The 20029-nt window shown below is 47.2% G+C and overlaps 1 protein-coding gene across 3 annotated transcripts in view; it reads left to right on the top strand.

Annotated features, from left to right (window-relative positions):
- The window catches only part of smad1 (SMAD family member 1), a 149881-nt gene extending 137238 nt beyond the window's left edge, over positions 1 to 12643 (top strand). For all 3 annotated transcript variants that reach the window (XM_041200134.1, XM_041200117.1, XM_041200126.1), the window contains one exon: positions 10233 to 12643. In XM_041200134.1, the coding sequence (XP_041056068.1) occupies positions 10233 to 10376 (144 nt within the window). In that variant the 3' untranslated portion in view covers positions 10377 to 12643. The remainder of the gene's footprint in view (positions 1 to 10232) is intronic.
- The last annotated feature ends 7386 nt before the right edge of the window (positions 12644 to 20029 follow it).

Genomic DNA, 20029 nt, shown 5'->3' with positions numbered 1-20029 from the left:
GCATAGGGGTTGTTTTGGATTCAAGGAGTGCTGAGAATGCAGTCTAGGGGGTTGTGAAAACTGGGGGAGTTTCTGGAATTTTGTAAAGTGAGGAATCCAGTGATCCAGAAGGATGGAGGGGATTTTGGAGGATTAAGTGGAGTAGTTTATCTCCTGTACCCTCCCCCCAACCCCTATCACAACATTGCCATTTGCTAGTCCCTTCTCTGTGTATCCCTTTTTGCACTCTGGTACATTGGAGCAAAAGTAGGCCATTTAGTCCCTTCATTTTGTCCTGTTAGATTGAATCATGACTGATTTGTATCTGATCTTCATCTGCATTGGCTGCACATCCCTTTATACACTTGACAGTGTATAGTGCCAGCCATGGGCACTTCGAGCCAGAAGGGTGTGGGTTCAAATCCCACTCCAGGCTTTACATAACACAAATCCAGACTCTCTCACCAGTGTTGCACTCTTAGTATAATGTCTCACCTCCAAGGCACCCTAGTTCTCTCAGGTAGATGTAAAAAAAACCCAAGGCATTATTTTGAAGAAGAGGAGTTACTCCTGGTGTCCTGGCTAATATTTATCCCTCAATCAACAATATTAAAAAAAACAGATTAACTGATCATTAAAATATTGCTGCTTGTGAACCTTGCTGGGTGCAAATCGGTTGCTGTGTATCCTTCATTACAACAGTGACTACACTTCAAAGAAAAGTACTTAATTGCCTGTAAAGTGCTTTAGAACAACCTGAGTTTGTGAAAGGCATTTTATAAAATTGGTCTGCTAAAATGTAAATCTTGATGGCTCACAAAAATCTATTGATTGCAGATTTAAAATTATTAATTGAGTTGGCATCTGCTGCTTTTTGTGGGAGAATGTTCTGCACTCCTACCACCCTTTGCTTGAAGATTTTTTTCCTAACTTCTCTCCTATTTGATCTGGCTCTGGTTTTAAAATTAAGTCCTTTTTTCCTGGACTCCTCCATCATTGGTAAAGGTATCTCTGTACCTATTCCCAATTTCTTTTAAAACCCTAAAAATCTCTTCTTTATTCCAGATAATACATGTATGTAATCTCATCATCTAACCTTTGCAGTCCTTGTTAACATTCTGGTGAATTTGTGCTTCACTTTTTCCAGGGTCATTCTGTATATCCTTTCTGAGGTGCAGTGCCCAGAACTGTATACAGTACTCTAGAGATGAAATAACCAGGGCTTTGTTTAGCTGTAGTAAACCGTACTTCCCTTTATGTTCTAGGCCCTTAGCAATAAAGGCTAACATTCCATTGTGTTTTTATATTAATTTATGTGCCTGACCACTATTTTTTAGCCACAGACCCCAAATCTCTCTGGACCTCCACTGTTCCTTGCTTATCACAATTTAAATAGTAATCTGAGTTATCCTTTATTGATCAAAAAATGGATAAACTCACAGTGCTCATATAAATACTGTGAGTACAAGAACAGGTCAGAGGCTAGGAATCCTGCAACGAGTAACTCAACTCCTGACTCCCCAAAGCCTGTCCACCATCTACAAGGCACAAGTCAGGAGTGTGATGGAATACTCCCCACTTGCCTCAATGAGTGCAGCTCCCACAACACTCAAGAAGCTTAACACCGCCCAGGACACAGCAGTCCGCTTGATTGGTACCACATCCACAAACATTCACGCCCTCCACCACCGACGCACAGTAGCAGCAGTGTGAGCCATCTACAAGATGCACTGCAGGAATTCACCAAGGTTCCTTTGACAGCACCTTCCAAACCCACAACAGCTACCATCTAGAAGGACAAGGGCAGCAGATAGATGGGAACACCATCACATGGAAGTTCCCCTCCAAGTCACTCACCATCCTCACTTGGAAATATATCGCCTTTCCTTCACTGTCGCTGGGTCAAAGTCCTGGAACTCCCTTCCTAACAACACTGTGGGTGTACCTACACCACATCGACTGCGGTGCCAAGAAGGCAGTGTACCACCACCACCTTCTCAAGGGCAACTTGGGATGGGCAATAAATGCTGGCCAGCCAGCAAAGCCCACATCCTGTGAATGAATAAAAAAAAACTTAGCTGCCTTGAAATTCATCTGCCATTATTTTGCCTACTCAATCTCTCAAATGTCTCTGTAATTTTCTGGTCCCATTTGCACTAATTACTGTATCCCAAGGTGCAAGGACTAGGAAATACAGATTTATGGTTTTAGGCAAGTGAGGCAGGGAGGATGTGCGGGAGAACTTTTTTATGCAGCAAGTGGTAATGACCAGGAACATGCTGCCAACAAAGGTGGTGGAAGTTGATACAAGGAGCAATTTCAAAGGAAATTTCATGGTCACTTGAGGGAAATAAACATACAGGGCTATGGAGTTGACTGGATTGTTCTACAAAGGGCCTGGTTTGGTACATGGACCTGATTTGCCAAATCGAATTCTTTGCTGTAATAACTCTCTGACTCTGACCACCAATTTTTGTGTCATCCAATTTAGATTTATGGGTCTTTTGTGTAGTCTAATTCATTAATAAATATAGTGAACAGTTGAGGCCCCAACACTCTTCCCAACACAACTGGTCACCTCCTTCCAATTTGAGTATATATCAACATTTTTTACCCCGTCATTTACCACCTAACAAGTACTGTAACCAGGTTATTAACCTATCTTTAGTTCCACAGGCTTTAATTTAGCCTAACAGTCTTTTTTGTGGAACCTTTATTGAATGTCGTCTTGTAGTCTAGGTTACAGCCATAGACATTCCCTTGTCTATTATTTCAGTTACTTCCTCAAAAATTCAGTTAGCTAACCTTTAGGTGTTACCTATCTTTTACAAATCGCATTGGCTCCCTGTAATCAAATTTCTCCGCATGCTCACGCACTCTGCTCTTAATTATAGATTCCAAATATTTCCTCACAACAGATGCTAGACAGCGGGTCTAATTTCCTGGTTTCTCTCTGTCACCTTTCTTAATAATAGAGTTAAGTTTGAAATTTTGCATCTGAAGGAACAATTCCAGAATTGGGAGCTTTGGAAGAATATGGCTAAAGCAGCTGCAATTTCCTTGTCTACTTCTTTTAAAACCCTGTGATGGAAACCATCAAGTCCTGGGAATTTGCCAGTCTTTGGTGCTGTTTTTCCTAATACTGTTTTCTCAGTTAACTTTAATGAGTTCAGGTCTTTGACTCGTTATTAATTTCCCAGAAATGGCAAGTATAATTACCTCTTCCTTTACTGTGAAGGCTGACACAAAATAATTATTCAACATGTCTGCCATTTCCCTATTTTCATTTGTAATATTACTCATCTGTTTTTAAAGGACACTCATCACCCACTTTCTCTTTGTAAAAACTTTCATCACTCAAGTTTTTTTTTTAATTTTTATCTCTCCCTGTCCCTTGGAATCTCTCTCTTCAGTTACCATGCCCTAAGAGAATTTTGGCAACCATGGGCTTCCACGTGTTGGCCCATGGTTACACTTGACCACGTACTGCAGTGGTTTGCCATTTTCCTTCTGCAGTTTCTGGCTGACCAGGAGACTCTCCCGCTCTTATTGCCTGCCATAGGTATATTGGAAGGATTTACAGGGGAGGCAGTGGTGTGTATTGTTGCTGGACTAGGAATCCAGAGACCCAGGGTAATGCTTGAATCCCACCATGGCAGATGGTGAAATTTAAATTCAATAAAAACTTGGAATTAAAAGTCTAATAATGACTGTGAAACCACTGTCGATTGTTGTAAAAACCCATCTGGTTCATTAATGTTCTTTAGGGAAGGAAATCTGCCGTCCTTACCTGGTCTGGCCTACATGTGACTCCAGACCCACAGCAATGTGGTTGACTCTTAAATGCACTTTGAAGTGGCTGAGCAAGCCACTCAGTTGTATCAAACTGCTACAAAGTCTCAAAAAAGAAATGAAACCGGACGGACCACTCAGCATTGACCTAGGCACCGGACACGACAGCAGCAAACTCAGCCCTGTCGGCCCTGCAGAGCCTTCCTTACTAATAAAATTGGGAGAGCTGTCCCATAGATTTGTCAAGCAACAGCCTAACACTCATAATTAATGTCCCCGACACCACCGTCACCGTCCCTGGGTATGTCCTGTCCCACCGGCAGAGGTTTTGGGACAGTGGTGTACAGTTGGGAGGGAGTTGCCCTACGAGTCCTCAACATCGACTCCAGATCCCATGAAGTCTCATGGCATCAGGCCAAACATGGGCAAGGAAACTTCCTGCTGATTACCACGTACCACCCACCCTCAGCTGATGAATCAGTACTGTTCCATGAAGAACACCAGTTGGAGGAAGCACTGAGGATGGCAAAGGTATAGAATATACTCTGGGTGGGAGACTTTAATGTCCGTCATCAAGAGTAACTTGGTAGCACCACTACTGCCTGGGCTGTTTGAGTCCTAAAGAACATAGCTGCTAGACTGGGTCTGTGGCAGGTGGCGAGGGAACCAACAAGAGGGAAAAACATACTTGACCTCATCCTAACCAACCTGCCTGCCGTAGATGCAACTTTCAATGACAGTATCAGTAGGAGCCATGACTTCATACAGTCATTGTGGATCCAAAGACCCGTCCTCACATTGGGTATACCGTGCATTGTGTTGTGTGGCACTACCACTGTGCTAAATGGAACAGATTTCGAGCAGATCTAGCAATTCAAGACTGGGAAATCATGAGGAGCTGTGGGCCATCAGCAGCAGCAGGATTGTACTCAACCACAGTCTGTAACCTCATGGGCTGGCACATCCTCATTCCATCATTACCACCAAGCCAGGGGCTCAGCCCTGGTTCAATGAATCGTGCAGGAGAGCATGCCAGGAGCAGCAGCAGGCATACTTAAAAATGTGATGTCAACCTGGTGAAGGTGCAACACAGGACTACTTGAGTGCCAAAGAGCATAAGCAGCAAGTGATAGACAGCTAAGTGATTCTGCAACCAACAGATCAGATCTAAGCTCTGCAGTGCTGACACATCCAGCCGTGAACGGTGGTGGACAATTAAACAATTCACTGGAAGAGGAGGCTCCACAAATATCCCCATCTTCAATGATGGGGGAGCCCAGCATATCAGTGCAAGAGATATGGATGAAGCATTCTCTACAATTTTCAGCCGGAAGTTCAGAGTGGTTGATCCATCTTTGCCTCCTCCAGATGCCAGTCTTCAGCCAATTCAATTCACTCCCTATGATATCAAGAAACAGTTAAAGGCACTGGATACTGCAAGGACTATGGGCCCTGACAATGTTCGAGCAATAGTACTGAAGACTTGTGCTCCAGAGCTTGCTGCACCCCTAGCCAAGCTGTTCTGGTACAGTTATAACAATGGCATCTACCCAGCAATGTGGAAAATTCCCATGTATGTCCTGTGCACAAAAAGCAGGACAAATCCAACTTGGCCAATTGCCGCATCATCAGTCTACGCTCGATGGAAGGGGTCATCAACAGTGCTATCGAGTGACACTTGCTTACCTCAGTTTGGGTTCTGCCAGGGTCATTCGGTTCCTGAAGTCATTACAGCCTTGGTTCAAAAATGGACATGAGAGTTGAACTCCAGAGGTGGGGTGAGAGTGATTGCCCTTGGCATCAAGGCAACATTTGACTGAGTGTGGCATCAAGGAGCCCTGGCAAAACAGGAATCAGTGGAAATCGGGGGTGTGGGGGGGGTGGGGGTGGAAATTCTCCTCTGGTTGGAGTCATATTTAGCACAAAGGAAGGTGGTTGTGCTTGTTGGAGGTCAATCATCTCCATTCCGGACATCACCGCAGGAGTTGCTCAGGATAGTGTTCTCGGCCGAACCATCATCAGCAGTTTCCTCAGTGACCTCCCTTCTATCATGAGGTCAGAAATGGGGAAGTTCACTGATAATTGCACAATGTTCAGCACCATTCGTGTCTCCTCAGATACTGAAGCAGTCCGTGTGCAAAATGCAGCAAGACCAGGACAACATCCAGGCTTTAGCTGACAAGTAATGTGCGTGCCACACAAGTGACAGGGAATCAGCGTCTGCAACAAGAGAGAATCTAGCCATCGCCCCATGACATTCAATGGCATTACCATCGCTGAATTCCCCACTATCAACATCCTGGGGTTACCATTGATCAGAAACTGAACTGGACTAGTCATATAAATACTGTGGCTACAATAGCAGGTCAGAGGCTAGGATTCGTGCGACGAGTAACTCACCACCTGACTCCCCAAAGCCTATCCACCGTCTACAAGGCACAAGTCAGGAGTGTGATGAAATACTCTCCACTTGCTTGGATGAGGCCATCTACAACAACACTCAAGAAACTGGACACTATCCAGGACAAAACAGGCTGCTTGATTGACGCCCCATCTGCAAACATTTATTCCCTCCACCACCAACACACATTGGCAGCAGTGTGTGCCATCTACAAGATGCACTGCAGAATCTCACCAAAGCTCCTTAGGCAGCACCTTCCAAACCCACAAATGCTACCATCTAGAAGGAAAAGGGCAGCAGATACATGAGAGCACCGCCACCTGGAAGTTCCTCTCCAAGCCACTCACCATTCTGACTTGGAAATATGTTACCATTCCTTCATTGTCACAAGGTCAAAATTCAGGTGTCCAGCTTCTTTAGTGTTTTTGGAGCTGCACTTATTCAGGCAAGTGGAGAGTATTCCATCACACCCCTGACTTGTGCCTTGTAGACGGTGGACAGGCTTTGGCTGTCAGGAGGCGAGTTACTTGTCGCACAGTTCCTAGCCTCTGACCTGCTCTTGTAGCCACAGTATTTATAGGACTAGTCCAGTTCAGTTTTGGGTCATTGGTAACGCCCAGGATGTTGACAGAGGAGGATTCAGCAATGGTGATTTTTAAAAATTTTATTCATCCACGGTATGTGGGCTTCGCTGGCTAGGCCAGCATTTATTGCCCATCCAAAGTTGCTCTTAAGAAGGTGGCAGTGAGCTGCCTTCTTGAACCACTGCAGTCCATGTAGTGTAGGTACACCCGCAGTGCTGTTAGGAAGAGTGTTCCAGGATTTTGACCCAGCGACAGTGAAGGAACGGTGATATATTTCCAAGTCAGGATGGTGAGTGACTTGGAGGGGAATTTCCAGGTAGTGGTGTTTCCATCTATCTGCTGCCCTTGTCCTTCTAGATGGTAGTGGTTGTGGGTTTGGAAGGTGCTGCCTAAGTAGCTTTGGTGAGTTTCTGCAGTGCATCTTGTAGATAGCACACACTGCTGCTACTGTGTGTCAGTGGTGGAGGGCGTAAATGTTTGTGGATGTAGTGCCAATCAAGCAGGCTGCTTTGTCCTGGACAGTGTCAAGCTTCTCGAGTGTTGTGGGAGCTGCATTCGTCAAGGCCATTGGGGAGTATTCCATCACACTCCTGACTTGTGCCTTGTAGATGGTGGACAGGCTTTGGGGAGTCAGGAGTTGAGTTACTTGTCACACGATTCCTAGCCTCTGACCTGCCCTAGTAGCTACAGTATTTATATGGCTAGCCCAGTTCAGATTCTGATCAATGGTAACTCCCAGGATGTTGATAGTGGGATTCATTGATAATGCCATTGAATGTCAAGAGGTGATAGTTGGATTCTCTCTTGTTGGAGATGGTCATTGCCTGAAACTTATGTGGCACGAATGTTACTTGTCACTTGTCAGCCCAAGACTGGATGTTGTCCAGGTCTTGATGCATTTGGACATGGACCGATTCAGTATCTGAGGAGTCACGAATGGTGCTGAACATTGTGCAATCATCAGCGAACATCCCCACTTCTGATCTTATGATGGGAGGAAGGTAATTGATGAAGCAGCTGAAAATGTTTGCGCCTGAGGACACTGCCCTGAGGAACTCCTGCAGTGTTGTCTTGGAGCTGAGATGACTGACCTCCAACAACCACAACTATCTTCCTTTGTGCTAGATATGACTCCAACCAGCGGAGAGTTTAGCCCCTGAACTCCATTGACTCCTTGATGCCACATTGTGGCCTTGATGTCAAGGGCAGTCACTCTCACCTCACTTCAGAAGTTCAACTCTTTTGTCCATGTTTGAACCAAGGTTGTAATGAGATCAGGAGCTGACTGGTCCTGGCGGAACCCAAACTGGGTGTCAGTGAGCAGGTTATTGCTTAGGAAGTGTCACTTGATAGAACTGTTGATGACCCCTTCCATTACTGATGATGGAGAGTAGACTGATGAAGCAGTAATTGGCCGGGTTGGATTTGTCCTTTTTGTGTACAGGACATAACTGGGCAATTTTCCACATAGCCGGGTAGATGCCAGTGTTGTAGCTGTACTGGAACAGCTTGGCTAGGGGCGCGACAAGCTCTGGAGCACAAGTCTTCAGTGCTATTGCCAGAATGTTGTCCGGGCCCATAGCCTTTGCAGTATCCAGTGCCTTCAGCCCTTTCTTGATATCACGTGGAGTGAATCAATGTGGCTGAAGACTGGCATCTGTGATGCTGGGTACCTTTGGAGGAAGCCTAAATGGATCATCCACTTGACACTTCTGGCTGAAGATTGTAGCAAATGCTTCAGCTTTATTTTTTGCACTGATGTACTGGGCTCCTCCATTGTTGAGGATGGAGATATTTGTGAAGCCGCCGCCTCCAGTTTGTTGTTTAATTGTCATCACCATTCACATCAGGACTGCGGAGCTTAGATCTGATCATTGGTTGTGAGATCGCTTAGTCTTGTCTATGACTTGCTGCTTATGCTGTTTGGCACGCAAGTAGCCCAGTGTTATAGCTTCACCAGGTTGACACCTCATTTTTAGGTATGTCTGGTGTTGCTCCTGGCATGCCCTCCTGCACTCTTCATTGGGGTTGATTCCCTGGCTCAATAGTAATGATAGAGTGGGGGAATATGCCGGGCCATGAGGTTTCAGATTGTGTTCAAGTACAATTCTGTTGCTCTGATGGCTCACGGCATCTCATGGATGCCCAGTCTTGAGTTGCTTGTTCCACATCTATCCCATTTAGCACAGTGGTAGTGCCACACAACACGATGGAGGGTATCCTCAATGTGGAGGCAGGACTTCATCTCCACAAGGATTGTGGGGTGGTCACTCCTACTGATCATGTCATGGACAGATCTGCAGCAGGCAGGTTGGTGAGGATGTGGTCAAGTATGTTTTTCCTTGTTGATTCCCTCATCACCTGTCACACCCAGTCTAGCAGCGATGTCATTTAGGGCTCAGACAGTAGTGGTGCTACCGAGCCACTCTTGGTGATGGACATTGAAGTCCCCAACCAGAGAAAATTCTGTGCCCTTGCCACCCTCAGTGCTTCCTCCAAATGGTGTTCAACATGGAGGTGCACTGATTCATCAGCTGATGGAGGGTGTATGTGGTAATCAGCAGGAGGTTTCCTTGCCCATGTTTGACCTGATGAGACTTCATGTGGTCTGGAATCGATGTTGAGGAGTCTCAAGGCAACTCCTTCCTGACTGTATACCACTGTGTCGCCACCTCTGCTGGGTCTGTCCTGCTATTGGGACAGGACACACCCAGGCGATGGTGTCTGGGACATTATCTGTAAGGTACGATTCTGTGAGAATGACTATGTCAGGCTGTTGCTTGAGTAGTCTGTGAGACAGCTCTCCTCACGGAGGACTTTGCAGGGTCAACAGGGCTGTGATTGCCTCGGTCGGTGTCGAGCGGTCCATCCGGTTTTATTTGTTTTTTGTGACTTCATAGCGGTTTGTTACAACTGAGTGGCTTGCTAGGCCATTTCAGAGGGCAGCTAAGAGTCAACCACATTGCTGTGGGTCTGGAGTCATGTGTAGGCCAGACCAGGCAAGGACAACAGATTTCCTTCCCTAAAGTACATTAGTGAACCAGATGCGTTTTTACAACAATCAACAATGGTTGCATCATTAGACTTTTACTTCCAGTTACTTTTTGCCATGGTGGGATTCGAACCTGGGTCCTCAGAGCATTACCCTGGGTCTCTGGATTACCAGACCAGTGACAATACCACTACAACACCGCACCCCCCACAATTGTTAAATTGGACATTGTAAATCTACGAGTACTCAATATGAATACTTAGAACTAGCCTTGACCATAAAGATGACTGATACAGGAAATATAACACTGTGACATTGTGAGACACCGAAGTTGGAGCAAGCTAATTATTGCATTTTGGTGAGAAATTAATTCATGCAACCTAATTAATTTGTTGCTGTCTTGGAGAAAATGTATCTTTCCTGTATTTAATTTTTCTTTTTAAAAAATCGACTTTAATTCCTGTGGTTTTTTTTGCATTTTTAGGGTTGGGGTGCTGAGTATCATCGACAGGATGTAACAAGTACCCCTTGCTGGATAGAAATCCATCTACATGGTCCTTTGCAGTGGCTGGATAAAGTTCTCACCCAGATGGGTTCCCCACATAATCCTATCTCTTCTGTGTCATAACAGTGCTTTAATGCTGCTTCATAGTGCTCATAAATCCTTGAGTGTTGAATTTCTGGAGTTTATAATCACTTGAAGGACAAACAAAATGGATACACTCTGGACTGTCATGGATGGGAATTGGAAGATACTTGACGTTTTATGACCAATTGTTGGAGAAAGATGATCAGTCTTTTTAGTATACTGCTGTTCTTGTGAAAGTGTTCAGTTTACACTGTAGTATTCCATTTCTACCTAATCTGAAGAACTTGTATAGATTATGGTTTTAGAATATGGAGGTGAAAGATGACCAAGCGTAGATAATTCATTTGAATGTTACTGATACTGTGTATTTTAAGTACTAGTTTGTGGTCAAAATATAGATATAAAGTCATTTTTCCAAGATAGCACAATTGCTGCACAGTTGGTATGCTGAAGTTAAAGGTATATTGCACAAATGATGACTTACAAAACTTCTACACATTAGGTCACTTGGCATCTGAAGTACAAATGTGGAAGTAGACAAAATGAGCCCTGTGTGCAGCTTTGTCTTAACTTGAGTGCTGACATTTTTTTTGTAATCAAACACGAATAGTGTCAAGTAACGGCTCAATTCTAAGTGGATTTCTAAGATGTGTATAATTTTATGTGTATGTTGAGGTCTAAAATAGTTACCTTTGTCCTCATTTTCAATTGGGAAGGGACTTTCAATCTGACACTAGAAGGAAGTAGGTAAGGGGGCAATATGTCCTCTGCTGTGCATTTGGTGAATTCTGCATTTTTAACTATTACATTTAATGTGTACTTTGTTCAGTCTATGAAGCTACTGTTCTCTTTCTTGTAGCCAAGCATTAGTTTTGAAATACTTTTTGGCACGCAAAACTTGCAGCAAGTATATGCTGCATCAGCAGTTCTGACTCTTTGTTACCTTTGATATGTGCTAGTTTGTCTCTTTAAAGAGTGGTTTTGAAATCATTTCTGTAAATCCTCTGACTAACTGATTAGTCGTTACCAACAGGTTGGACATTTGTAGGATGATAGAACTAGATTCTTGTATGTTTACTTCCAGCTGGATTGGTTCAAGTTGGCTGGATGTTTGCAGTACATTGCAAATTTTAGCTTCCCGAGTGGTTAAATCAGCTTGTTTTATATTTTTATTTGTTTCTAATAGTGCTTGTTTCTTTTCTGCTGTATATGCACTTTTACACATGACTTTGCTGTTGTGCTGTGGAATTTGGAGCAACATTTATTCTGAGGAAAGCAAGTCTTCACTCAAACATATAAATCTGTTTTGGCATGATTTTTATAATACCTATTTCCTTTGACATTTTTGTAATATATTTGAGAATTGCACCACAGCAAAGTCTGTATGGTAAAATATCCCAAAAACTCTATCTTTGTAGTCTTTAAAGACCCTGAATTCATTTGGTCCATTTGTTTAAACTTGTTGTGTGGGGATAAAAACCCTCAGGTTTTCCGAAACAAAATTGTAAATCACCACCCTGTTCAAAATACTCTTAACCGGACATAGGAGAAATGAGAGGCCAGAGTGGGGAGAGAGCCAATAAAACACATTCAGAGGATGGATTTATATAGAATTTTCACTGGTGCATGCAAATTTGGTTCATAATAGGAACATTTTAATACGTTGATGAAATTTCATCATCGTGACATGCACAAAATACAATAAACTTGCATATGTTGTACCAGTTAAAATTGGTTGATGCCATAATATTGTTCTAATGAAATATAAACGCATTGCAAATGAATGAAAACATTTTAAAAGTTATATGAAAGCAACAGGAGGGCAGAAATGAGGTGATTGAAAATAACTCTGTAGAACTCACATGTTTTTTTTCCAAGTTTTTGTATTTTTTCTTCTCTCTAATTTTCAGCTGTTCTGCATCCCATATGAATGGAAGGCAGTCAGTTTAGATGATGCAACTCTCAAAACTTTCCATAAATGTCATCAGTGAGAAGATTCAACTTTAGCAATATTGTAGTGCTGAACAACTTTAATTGGATATCTTTCAGCATTCTTGTAGGCATGATATATGATGACCCACTTATGGTGTTCCTCTTTTCTTCCCCCAACCCATAAGGGACTAGTCTGTAATTTAAAATCGCTAGAAATCTATAGACATGTGAGGAAGAAAGCAAAAATGTTTTACAGAATTGACATGTACAAAATAAACCTTTTTATTCAACAGAAAAATTGGGATATTCTTGAGTACTGTGTAGTGCTGTTATCAAGTTGCATGAAATGTTTCAATAAAAAATACTATAAATTATCCAAGTTCATTTCTTCATGTAAGATTTTGGTTCAAGAAGTAAACACTATTATAGTGACATTAAGTGGAACAGCATTGGAGATCAATTAAAGTGTTTGTCCTGTTTTCTTTTGCCTTCCATACCGTTTGTTTCGCTCCCTGTATGGTTCTCGGTCACCAAAGATAGACAATCCTTGAGCTCAAATTTTCCACATTCACACTAGATAGGGAAATTGAACATAACATGACTACAGTTTTCCAACTAGCATTGGCAGTATGTGACTTAGCCTCATTGTTGGTGTGGGCTTGTAAGTTCATCCCAGAATATCTATATGTTAAATCTTGCCTATGTTGTGCACTTGTCTATAAATCTCTGCTTTCAGTGATACACTTTGAGTTATGCTTTTCATGCCAGCACTGGCATAGAAACTGAAGCTGCCTCTGACTGTATGTCAGCATTTATAATGGCAGAATCTTTACCTAGTGCCACACAAAGGGAGAACCACACTGTCCGATATGCTTCAGACAAGATGTCGAAGAGCAAGGAAATTCTTATGTCCTGACCAAAATTTTTCCCTCAACCGACATAATTGAAACAAGCTATCGGATTAAATATCTTGTTTGTGAAACTTGTGTATAAATTGAGTTAGCCTATTAGCTAAAATTTTAGGGAGTTTTAATTTAAGATTATATAAACAGTGATACAATTCAAATCTCATGGTTGCAAAATTGAGCAAAATAGTAAAGCCTCATGTATTAATTAGGAGTAGGCCACTTGGCCCCTCGAGCCTGCTTCACCATCCAATAAGATCATGGCTGATCTGATTGTAACCTCAACCCACATTCCGGCCAACACCTGATAACCTTTCACCCCGTTGTTAATCAAGAGTCTATCTAGCTCTGCCTTAAAAATATTCAAAGACTCTGCTTCCACCACCTTTTGAGGAAGAGTTCCAAAGACTCTCAACCCTCAGAAAAAAATTCTCCTCATCTCTGTCTTAAATGAGTGACCCCTACTTCTAGATTCTCCCGCAAGAGGAAACATTCTCTCCACATCCACCCTGTCAAGACCCCTCAGGATCTTAAAGGTTTCGATCAAGTCACCTCGTACTCTTCTAAACTCCAGTGGATACAAGCCTAACCTGACTAACCTATCTTCATAAGACAACCCACCCATTCCTGGTATTAGTCTAGTAAACCTTCTCTGAAGTGCTTCTAACATTTCACATCTTTTCTTAAATAAGGAGACCAGTACTATACAAAATACTCCAGATGTGGTCTCACTAGTGCCCTGTACAACTGAAGCATAGCCTTTCATAATTAATGATAACGCTCTGTTAACTTTCCTAATTACTTGCTATACCTGCATTCTAGATTTTTGTGATTCATGCACTAGGATACCCAGATCCCTCTGAATCTCAGAGCTCTGCAATCTCTCACCATTTAGATAATCCTTTTTTTATTCTTCCTGCCAAAATGGAAATTGCACGTTTGTTCCCATTATACTCCATTTGCCAGATCTTTGCCCACTCACTTAACCTATGTCCCTTTGTAGCCTCCCTGTGTCCTCTTCACAATTTACTTTCCTACCTATCTTTGTGTCGTCTGCAAATTTAGCAACCATTCCTTCAGTCACTTCATCTAAGTCATTTATTTAAAGTGTAAAAAATTGAGCCTTCAACACTGATCCTTGTGGCACACCACTCGTCACATCCTGCCAGCAGAAAAAGACCCATTTATGTCAACTCTCCGCTTCCTGTTAGCTATCCATGCCAATGTTAACCCCATACCATGAGCTTTTATTTTCTGCAATAATCATGGGATGTGGCACTTTATCAAATGTCTTCTGGAAATCCAAGTACAGTACATCCCCTTTGTCCACAGCACATGTGACTCCTTCAAAGAATAAATTGGTTAAGCATGATTCCCCTTTCACATAAACATGTTGACTCTGCCTGATTGCCTTGAATTTTAAGTGCCCTGCTATAATATCTTTAATAGATTCTAACATTTTCCCTATGACAGATGTTAGGCTAACTGGTCTGTAGTTTCCTGCTTTCTGTCTCTGTCTTTGCATAAAGGAGTTTCATTTGCTATTTTCCAATCTAATGGAACCTTCCCCAAATAAAGGGAATTTTGGAAAGTTAAAACCAATGCGTCAACTATCTCACTAGCCACTTCTTTCAAGACCACAGGATGAAGTCCATCTGGGCCTGGGGATTTGTCAGCCTGCAGCCCCAACAATTTGTTCAATACCACTTCCTAGTGATTGTAATTTTCCCAAGTTCCTCCCTCCCTTCCATTTCCAGATTTACAGCTATTTCTGGGATGTTCGTTGTGTCCTTTATAGTGAAGACTGAAGCAAAATACCTGTTTAATTCATTCTGCCGTTTTCCATTATCAATTCCCTAGATGCGCTTTACCTCTTATTTAAATATTTATATTAACTCTTACTATCGTCTTTATATTACTAGCTAGCTTTCTCACGTACTCTTTCTCTTGTTCTCCCTGCGACTTGAAGGTGGAGGGTACAAGAGTGAGGGTGGGAGTGTATGCACGCAAGAGGGTGAGTGCACGCGCGCACTGTCTTGCTTGTGCCCCTCTCACTCACTCACCCACCTTTCACACTTTCAACCACGCTCTCAGTCCCTCACCCACACACACATACCCACCCACTCTCATTTAAAAAGGCTATGAGAGAAAGGCCAGAAAATTATAGGCTGGTCAGTCTGACTTTGGTAATGGGCAAATTATCGGAAACAATTCTGAGACAGGAAAAACTGTCACTTGGGCACAGTAGGCATGGTTTTGTTAGGGGAAGATCTTGTCTTACTAAATAGAATTTTTTTGAGGAAATTACAAGGATGATAAATTAGGGTAGTGCAGTGGATGTTGTCTGTATGGATTTCAGTCAGGCATTTCACAAGGTCCCACATCACGGACTGGTCAGGAAAGTGAGATCTCATGGGATACAGGGGAAGGTGGCAGATTGGATCCAAAATTGGCTCAGTGACAGGAAACAGTGAATGGATAACAGTTTCCAGTGGTGTTGGGGCCCTTGTTGTTTGCTGTATATATTAATGATTTAGACTTAAATATGGGACGCATGATTGGGAAATTTGCAGACGACAAAAATTGACCGTGTAGTTGATAGTGAAGAGAATAGGTGTTGACTCCAGAATGATATGGTTTGGCTGAGTGGGTGGAGAAGTGGCAAATGGAATTCAATATAGAAAATTGTGAGGTAATGCATTTGGGGAGGGCAAACAAACCAAGGAAATACTCAAAAAATGGGAATTTATTGAGAGGGGTTAAGGAAGTGAGTGAGACACCTTGGGATGCATATCCACAGGTTCTTGAAGGTGGCCAGACAGGTGGACAAGAAAGCATATGGAATACTTTATTGGGCAAGGTATTGAGTACAAAAGTAGGAATGTAATGATGGAACTGTATAAATTATGAAGGGCTTAGATAGGGTAGACAGGAAAGACTTGTTACCCCAAGCTGAGGGGAATTACCAGGGGCAAAGATTTAAGGTGATTGGTAGAAGGATTAGAGGGGACATGAGGAAAAACGTTTTCACCCAGAGGTTGGTGTCTGGAATTCACTGCCTAAGTTTGTAGTTGAAACGCTCAACTCATTTAAAAGGTCCTTGGATCTGCGCCTGAAATGCCGTAACCTGCAAGGCTACTGACCAGGTGCTGGAAAGTGGAATTAAAATGAGCAGCCAGTTTATTTTCTCTTTTTGGCCAGCACAGACATGATGGGCTTAATGGCCTCTTTCTGCACCATAACTTTTCTATGGTTCACACACTCACTCAACCACCATCACTCTGAAAATCGGCTTGGGGGTGGTGCGATGAGAGCTGGGGCGAGACCTGAGAGCAAGAGGCATCTGAACGTGAGTGCCCATCAAGGGGAGGGCCAAGAGCCTGGATACGCAGAGGAAACCAGTGGGACACTGGGAGTACCTGGCAAAAGAAGCCGGGCCAGGGCAGCACATTTGAGCTGGTGGTTGGAGGAGCAGACTCATGAAGGAATTCTCAGATGCACTGAGCTGTCTTACCGTTGTTCAACAACAATTCCAGGGGTCACGGGTTGGACAAGCCTGCCTGGGGGGGGAGGATGAGGGGGAGTGGTGGGGGGAGGAGATGAAGGGAGTGGTTGTGGGGGGGGGGGGGGGTGGAGATGAAGGGAATGGTGGGGGGGGGGGAATGGGGAAGGGTGGAGGGATGAGGTGGTGGGGGGAATGGGGATGAGAGGGTGGGGGGAATGAGGGGAGTAGTGGGGGGGGTTGAGGAGAGTGGTGGGGGGATAAGGGAAGGAAGAGGGGAGTGGTGGAGACGATGAGGGGAGGAAGAATCGAGTGGTTGGGGGATGAGGGGTGGGCTGGGGGGATGAGTATGGGGGTTTGAGGGGAGGGCTGTGGGGGTTTCGGGGATGGGGTGTGGGAGGGGGTGGTGTAGAGGGGAGCGGTGTGGGGGTGGAGGGGTGTGGGGCAGTGGGGGGGAGGGGGTGGTGTGGAGGGGTAGTGGTGTGGGTGGGTTTGGGGGAGTGTGTGGTGGGGTGTGGGGGGAAGGGATGTGGGCGTGGGGGAAGGGGTTGTGGGGGGAGGGGAGGGGGAGTGGGAAGGGAGGCAGGGTGGGGGTGTTCGGGGATGAGGTGTGGGAGGGTTGTGGGGGAAGGGGGTGGAGTGGAGGAGTAGTCGTGTGGGTGGGTTTGGGGGGGGTGGTGTGGGGCGAGGAGTGTGGGGGGGCGTGTGGGGGAAGGGGCGTGTAGGGGAAGGGGTGTGCAGGGGTGTGGGGGGGGGGGCGTGGGAGGAGGGGTTGTGGGGGGAGGGGTGGTGTGGGAGGGGAGGGGAGTGGGAGGGAGGGGAGAGTGAGGAGATGAGGGGGAGGAGTGTGGGTGGCAAGGTGGGGGTGTTGTGGGGGGTGTGGTGTAGGAGGGTTGTGGGGGAGGAGGGATGTGGGGGCAGGGGGAGGGGTGTGGGGAGGGATGTTGGGGGGAAGAGGGGAATGATGGTGTGGGGGGAAGTGCTGTTGGGGGGATGGTAGTAGTGGGGAGGCGATGGGGTGAGGGGAGAGTGGTGCTGGTGGGCTGGGAGAGCAATGATTGAGTGGGGGGAGAGTGATGGTGGTGGGAGGGGTGGGAGATGGTGGAGTGGGGGGAGAGCGATGGTGGTGGGAGGGGGGTAGAGACCAGTGGTGGGAGGAGGGTGTGGGGGGAGGGGTGTGGCAGAGGGGTTTGGGGGCAATGTGGAGGATGGGTGTGTGGGGGGTGGGGGGATATGAGGGGGAGGGTTGTGGGGGGGCAGGGGGAGGGGTGTGGTGGGGAGAGGTGTGGTGGAGGGGAAGAGGGGGATGATGGTGTGGGGGGAAGTGATGTTGGGGGGATGGTTTATTAGTGGGGAGGCGGTATTGGTGGTGGTGATGGTGGTGGGTGGGAGAGCGAGCAGTAGTGGTGGGGTGGAGAGCGATGGCTGTGGGGGGGTGCGGAGAGTGATGATGGGGGAAGTGGAGGAGAGCAATGGTGGGGGTGGGGGGAGAGGGGGAGAGCAATGGTGGGGGAGGGGGAAGAGCAGTGATGTTGGGAAGGGCGGAGAGCGGTTGGGGTTGGGGGGGAGAGCGGGGGCTGGAGGGTGATGGTGGTGGTGGGGAGGGGGAGAGCGATGCTGGTGCCGGTGAGGTGGGGAGAGCGAGCGGTGGTGATGGTGGGGGCGGGGGAGAGCGATGGCGGGGGGTGGGGAGCGATGGAGGAGCGGATGGAGAGCGTTTGTTGGTGGGGGGCGATGGGGCGATGGTGGGGGGGGAGAGAGAGCAGTGGTGGTGGGGGGGAAGGGCAGTGGTGGTGGGGGGGGGAAGGGCAGTGGTGACGGTGGGGGGTGGAAAGTGGTGGTGGTGGAGAGAGGGGGAAGAGCGGTGGTGGTTGGGGGGTGGTGGGGTGGGGAGAGCAGTGGGTGGTGGTGGTGGGGGGGGTGGGGTGGGGAGAGCAGCGGGTGGTGGTGGTGGGGGGGGTGGGGTGGGGAGAGCAGTGGTGGTGGTGTTGGGGGGGAGAGCAGCGCTGGTGGTGGGGGTGTTGGGGGGGAGAGCAGCGCCGGTGGTGGGGGTGTTGGGGGGGAGAGCAGCGCCGGTGGTGGGGGGGGTGGGGTGGGGAGAGCAGCGCTGGTGCTAGTGGTGGAGGAGAGAGCAGTGTTGGTGGGATGGGGGGCAGAGCAGTGCTGGTGGGGAGGGGGAGAGCGATGCTGGTGCCGGTGAGGTGGGGAGAGCGACAGTAGTGGGGGCAGGGGAGAGCGATGGCCGGAGGGTGGGGAGTGATGGAGGAGCGGATGGAGAGTATTTGTAGGGGGGCGCCATGGTGGGGGGGGAGAGAGAGTAGTGGTGGTGGGGGGGGAAGAGCAGCAGTGATGGTGGGGGGTGGAAAGCGATGGTGGTGGGAGGGAGGAAGAGCGGTGGTGGTGGAGAGAGGGCGAAGAGCGGTGGTGGTGGCGACGGCGGTGGTGGTGGTGGGGAGAGTGGTGGTGGTGGGGTGGGGGGGGATAGCAGTGGTGGTGGTTGATGGGACAGCGGTGGTGGTGGGGTGGAGGGGAGAACGATGTTGGTGGGGTGGAGGGGAGAACGATGTTGGTGGAGTGGGGGTGGAGAGCAGCGGTGGTGGGGGGGGGCCGTGTGGGTAGGGCAGCGGTGGTGGTGGGGGGGGGGGGGGCGGGGTGGGGAGAGCAGCGGTGGTGCTAGTGGTGGAGGAGAGAGCAGTGTTGGTGGGATGGGGGGCAGAGCAGTGGTGGTGGGGAGGGGGAGAGCGATGCTGGTGCCGGTGAGGTGGGGAGAGCGAGCGGTGGTGATGGTGGGGGCGGGGAAGAGCGACAGTAGTGGGGGCGGGGGAGAGCGATGGCCCGGGGGTGGGGAGCGATGGAGGAGCGGATGGAGAGCATTTGTGGGGGGGGCCATGGTGGTGGGGGAGAGAGAGTAGTGGTGGTGGGGGGAGAAGGGCAGCAGTGATGGTGGGGGATGGAAAGCGATGGTGGTGGGAGGGAGGAAGAGCGGTGGTGGTGGCGACGGCGGTGGTGGTAGTGGGGAGAGTGGTGGTGGTGGGGTTGGGGGGGGATAGCAGTGGTGGTGGTTGACGGGAAAGCGGTGGTGGTGGGGTGGAGGGGAGAATGGTGTTGGTGGGGTGGAGGGGAGAACGGTGTTGGTGGGGTGGAGGGGAGAACGGTGTTGGTGGAGTGGGGGGGGAGAGCAGCGGTGGTGGGGTGGGGTGAGGGGCAGCGCAGAGGTGGTGGGGTGGGGTGAAGAGCGCCGGTAGTGGCGGTGGGGTGGGGGGGAGAGCAGTGGTGGAGGTGGGGTGGGGTGGGGTGGGGAGAGCAGCCGTGGTGGTGGGGTGGGGAGAGCAGTCGTGGTGTTGGGTTGAGGT

Source organism: Carcharodon carcharias, chromosome 1 (assembly GCF_017639515.1).
Source record: "Carcharodon carcharias isolate sCarCar2 chromosome 1, sCarCar2.pri, whole genome shotgun sequence".
NCBI lineage: Eukaryota > Metazoa > Chordata > Chondrichthyes > Lamniformes > Lamnidae > Carcharodon > Carcharodon carcharias.
This window is presented reverse-complemented; position numbering and strand designations above follow the sequence as displayed.